Raw genomic sequence first — 6,000 nt, forward strand, 5'->3', positions numbered from 1 at the left:
CATGCAACAAAAAACAGACGGACGATCGTCCAAAAATCTGTGTACGAGGCTTTAGTGCTGTTTCAGTGGTATTTAAAACAAAAAATACCCCCTCATATAAACGGGAAGGAAAAAAACTGCAAAAACACATTGAATCTTCTAGAGCCACCCACCATGGGTTTGCTGTGATAACTACTGGGCCCTCCTTTCACTCACCATATTACAGTTACTGGCAACTTAACAAAATCCGTATGCTTATTGTCACCTGTTCTAAAATACATGCAGGGATATAAAAATATAAAACTTTTTTTGGATAGAAGAGAAAAGGACCGATCTTGCCAAGTTTGCCGTAAATCTTGCCTTATTTATTAATGCAGGATTTTTCTGGCAGCGCAAAAAGTTGTCAATACTGCATCTGAACGTATACAGAGATACAGACACACATTCTGCATTTGCACCACCAGCCTTGATTACACACCAATGTGTACATCTCCCCCTAAATAAGTCATTCATGTGGCGGTGGTGCAGAATGACTGCAGCCTTTAATCGTTCTGAATGAGTGAAAGCTGGGGTCATTCTGTACTGGCGTCGTTGCCAAATGAGTGTCTCATTCAGGGGGAGATGTAAACATCAAAAGCGTACAAACAGTGAGGGCGCAGGCGCACAATGACCTCGCCCGCTGTGCTGTTTGCGTTTACACATCAGCCCTAAATTCACTAGGCAGTAGTGGTGATGCATTGGGGCCAATTTACGCCGTGTAACTGTTAGCACAAACGTTTACATGCTTACAGCCAAAACCAGGCTGTGAGCGTATATTTTTGCAGTTGTAGTTTATGCAGCTAAATAGACCTGTGTCAATGGGCCCATAGCTTACAATGATACAGCATTTAGATCTATATAAATTACAAACCCAAACACAGCTTATGGTACACTCATGTGCATGAGCCCTTAGATTGGCCATACACTATACAATCTAATTATACAGAGATTGTACAATCTCCTTTAGATTCATCAAGACTATGTAACATAAGGGCAATCCTAAAAAATTAATTGCAATTGTAACATATCGGGGTAGGCCCTTGCACTACATGATGATGGTAGATCTAAAGTAGATAGTACAATCAGATTGTATAGTACAGTGTTTCTCAACCTTTTTCAGTCAAGGCACACTTTAAAATTCCTCACAATCTCAAGGTATCCTTTAAAACTATGGACGGTCTCGAGACATCCCATTCTAAAATGTAAAAAATGATTCTAATCGTTTTACAGAATACATCAACCTCCACACAGGTAGGACACCCATCGTTAGAGGTGATTTATTCTTCCAAATCCAACTGGAAGACTAGTACTGAATAGTATTCCAGTGTTTCTCTTCGCCCTCAGGTTTTCTCCATTACTCAACTGATGTGACCCCAGTGCTGACAGCGAGGGGCAGGGGAGGGTCATTGGTTGTTAGGACGCCGACGACTAGACGGTCATAATGTTGCACAATGAAAACCCGTGGCTTTGCCTAACTAAAAGCCAGGCTTCATTCACCCACTGGCTTGTATACAATTTTGGGGCAATTTTTAGGTATTTTGCCAAGGCACCCCTGAAGAAACTTCAAGGCACCCCTGAAGAAACCTCAAGGCACCCCTGAAGAAACCTCAAGGCACCTCTAAAGAAACCTCAAGGCACCCCTGAAGAAACCTCAAGGCACCCCTAAAGAAACCTCAAGGCACCCCTAAAGAAACCTCAAGGCATCCCTGAAGAAACCTCAAAGCATCCCTGAAGAAACCTCAAGGCACCCCTAAAGAAACCTCAAGGCACCCCTGAAGAAACCTCAAGGCATCCCTGAAGAAACCTCAAGGCACCCCTAAAATAAAAAAACCTCAAGGCACCCCTGAAGAAACCTCAAGGCACCCCTAAAGAAACCTCAAGGCACTCCTAGAGAAACCTCAAGGCACCCTGGTTGTAAAAAGCTGGTATAGTATATGGGCACCTTTACTGTCCATGTCCACATTGGATGGATTCACCCTCTCTGTCTGTTCTGGTGACCATTGGGCAGCTTAAGCTGGCCATAAACAGTTAAGCCAGCCATATATGGAACGCAATTCATTCATCCAGTTCAGCAGGGACCAGCCGAGATTCCATCCATGTATGGGCAGGCTGATTGTACCCAAGTTGATTCATTGATCAACTTGGGTATAAGCAGCCTGTCAGATTTTTTTATACTTGATTACTGCCAGCAACTATAGCCACTAGAAGCAATCATTGTGTCCCACCGACCGGGAAGGCTCCCCACACCACTCCACCGGCAGAACACAATAGCGCCGTGGGACGTATTCCCCCAATGACTGTGTTGATGGGAGAATTGAGCGATTTTCCATGGATGGAAGGAAAGAAAATCAAATCATCTTTGAGCTGCTTTAGTTTTATTTTGTTCAGCCTGTGAGGTGGATGGAAGAATTCCCTTCTACTGGGACATTGTATTCAGACAGAAGGACCCGCCACTGTCAGAATACACTGATCGGCGACTCAAGCTGCTGATCGACAAACGTTTTCCTGCATGTCCCTTTGACAGAAGTCAGTCAAACAATCAACTTCTGTGAAATTTTAATCAGGGTATGGCCAGCTTTAAGGCCCGTACACACCATGCGAAAATCAGATGGAAAAATTTGTATGACAAGCTATCTGCCGATTTTCGGATCGTTAGTACGGTGCTTTGGACAGCCAATTTCGCTTTTTCATCAGACAAAAGCTGGATGTGCAGACTATAAAATTTTTATCGGATGTGAACTCAACGTCTGATTTTCATTTCATTAGTACCGTTTTCGTACGAAAGTAAAGTAAACTGACAGTGGTTTTAACTAAAGAAAAGTTTGTCTATATATACACTTTACAATGATTATAACAGTTCAAAGGTCTCTACAGGGGCCCATAAATAGTCATCAAGGACTGACAGCTGACACAAGGACATGGCCTGTAAATGCTACATTGTCCTAAAAAAAAGGGACTCTATTATTACAGAAGTCTGCACGGTTTGGAGACACAATTATCCAGGATGTATGAGCACACATGGGACGTGTCTGTCATCTGAAATGACACTAGTAGGAAAATGATCTCAGACAATAACCAGACAACATATTAAAGTGACACTAAACTCTGATTTTAAAAAAAGAAAATTATTTGCAAATATTTATTCTTCACTCAGGAAGTCACTTCTATTGCTCTCTGCTTTTTTATTGCTGCTGTGATCCGACTCCCTGTTAGAGGGTGCCTACCTTTGTTCCCCATGGTCCTACTGTATGTAGGAATTTAGCTGCCGGCTCTTTCTTCCTCTGGAGATGGACTAGAGACTATGTATGAGATTTGTAGTATGCATAGAGCAATGCACCTGATCGCAACCAACATGCACTGTTCATTCCAAATGGAAGTGAGGGGTAAAGGAGAGGTTCAGGAGCTCACGGAGGACGTTACAAGAAAGAAACAGCAGAAAATAATTGAATGAAATACAGTTACAGAGCCATTTAGTAGTGGATTATTTTTGGAGAGTAAAGGCCCATACACACTATATGAAAATCGGAAGAAAAATTTCGTCCGGCAAACGATCTGCCGTTTTTCGGATCGTTAGTATGGTGGTTTCGACAGCCGATTCCGGTTTTTCGCCAGACAAAAGCTGGATGTGCAGACTATAATATTTTTGTCGTACATGAACTTAATGTCTGATTTTCGTTTAATTAGTACGGTTTTCGTACAAAGAAAATCATAAGAGCAAGACTGCGCATACTCAGAAACGAAAGAACACATACAAAACCAGTCAACACATTACGTCACTTCTGAAGTTGTATTCTGTCATAGGAGAATTTTCGTATTGGTGAGTAACCTCTTCACTTTCGACATGAGACTAACATGCCACAAAAAACGGACGAACGGTTGTGCGAAAATCTGATCGTGTGTACGAGGCTTTAAGCTGGCTACACACTATACAATTTTTAGACAATTTTCTTGTATAACTTTCCTTTAGGTTTCGCCAAAACCATATAATATGAGGTCAATCCTAAACTCTTTCAAATTGTAAGCAATCAGGCAGGTCCTTCCACTACATAGGAAATTGAACAACAAAAATTGTATAACGTGTACCCAGCTTTAGGATATGGTTTAGTGTCCTTTTAATACATACAGATTACAGATAGCCTCTAAAAAACAGAACACTTTACCCCAGTAAGTCCTAGTTCACATTGGTGCGATTTGACATGTCAAATTGCACGTCAAATCGGCAGCAATTGCTGGCAATGGCACCGTCCTAATCAGTGCGATGCAGCATTTGCGGTGCCGCACCGATTTCAAAAAGTCGTTTCTGTACTACTTTTTTGCAAATTCGGGGTGCAATTTCCATTGACATCTGTGCAGAAACCCGCACAGATGTCTGCGAAATCGCCGCAGAAATCGGGACTGACATGCGGGAGTGAAATGGCGGGAGTTCAGCTGAACTTGCGCGGCTTCATTCCCACAGCTCAGTGTGAACCTGGGCTTAAGCCTAGTACACACGATCAGAATGTCGTACAAAAAATAGCGCTTTCGAAGCAATCGTATGATAATCGGATCGTTCGTACACAGCTTTCGTCCGAAATGATCCGAAGGGACAAACACGATTGTAAGATTTTCATTTAACCAGTACAGTTTTCATCCGAAAATACACCACAATACATTACATCACTTCCAAATTTTTATTCTGTCGTACAGGAATTTTTGTACTTTAATAATCTATTTATTTTTGATATGGAGACTAGCATGCACAAAAAAAAAATGTTCATCCGATAATCTCATTGTGTGTACTAGGCGCCATTGTACTAAACATATTCACAAAGGACAAACAAGTTTTTCACAAGCAATCCTAGTCTCTATGACTTGCTGCAAGGATGCAAGCTGATGACAGTTGGCACTGAGATCCCCACTGCTCATGACAATGATCCCATTCTCTGTGCAGGGAGAGATCAGCCCCATACAGCTCTGATTGAATACTGGATCTGATAATATTGTCTGCCCTTATCACTCCCAGCTATGGTCCCATCAGCACAATGCACCTACCTGGCTCTTGGAGATAGTATCCACAATGAAGCCAAACTGATGGATTTCTTCGGAGCCAATCATTGTGGTCATCGGCTTCCAGACAGAAGAATTCCCTGGAGCAGTCAGCAGCACATGGATGTCCACAAACAGCTGCAGCCAACTTTTGGTGAAGGATGGGGAGTGAGGAAGATGGGGAGTGAGGAAGGGCTCAGCAGGGAGCTGCCCTGAGATCCTGATTGCTGCAACCAAGCTGAGCTCATGGAAAAATAGGCAGAATCCATTTGATAGGCTGTGTTTATGTTGTGAAAATTTTATGAGAGCAACCCAAGATATGCAAAGATGTGCCCCGCCTGTGATGTGACAGATCCCTCCTCTACACCCCTTCAGTGTGACTACAAGAGAGCACAGCCTTAAATCAAGGCTCAGGTGTCACTTCTAGCTCTGTGTACAGACAGACAGGAGGAGAAAAAACAAACACAAGTGTTCTGTGCTCACAAGGATCTCTAGAAGGAGTGCCTGCCTGACCTCATCAATGGCAATGTTCCATTCTGATCCTTTCTTCCTTGCACTACTGTAACACAAGTGTGTCCTTCTAGTGTTGCTCATAACCCGATTAAGGTGGTAATTAAACTCACTTGGTGCCTTATCTGCATTAAATTAGGCTAAGAACCTGTGTAATTTATATGTGTTTGGGTTTAAAGGGATGAGGTGGCAACCCTAGATGTAATAGCAAACAGTTATTAATTATTTTGTTGCAAATGTTCTTTCTCTCCTAAAACAGCGCAAAAAGGAAAAAGATCAATTTTGTTTAAATCTTTTAGATTTTCTGCATCAATGAAAAAATTTGGGTGACTTTTATTCCGCTTGCAATGAACAAAATAAAAATGATTTAGTGCCAAATTTTCTTTTAACACATGTTTTTAACCACTAACTGACCAGCGCGCGATGATGTACGTCGGCACAATGGCA

At 42.2% G+C, this 6,000-nt stretch overlaps 1 protein-coding gene across 2 annotated transcripts in view; it reads right to left on the reverse strand.

Annotated features, from left to right (window-relative positions):
• TRIM36 (tripartite motif containing 36) overlaps nt 1-5,501 on the reverse strand; it is a 145,360-nt gene extending 139,859 nt beyond the window's left edge. Inside the window, exon 1 of one of the 2 annotated variants that reach the window (XM_073624636.1) lies at nt 5,050-5,501. In XM_073624636.1, coding sequence (XP_073480737.1) covers nt 5,050-5,121 — 72 coding nt within the window. In that variant the 5' untranslated portion in view covers nt 5,122-5,501. The remainder of the gene's footprint in view (nt 1-5,049) is intronic. The other variant, XM_073624638.1, reaches the window with a different exon arrangement.
• Between the last annotated feature and the right edge of the window lie 499 nt (nt 5,502-6,000).

Source organism: Aquarana catesbeiana, linkage group LG01, assembly GCF_042186555.1.
Source record: "Aquarana catesbeiana isolate 2022-GZ linkage group LG01, ASM4218655v1, whole genome shotgun sequence".
Taxonomy (NCBI): domain Eukaryota; kingdom Metazoa; phylum Chordata; class Amphibia; order Anura; family Ranidae; genus Aquarana; species Aquarana catesbeiana.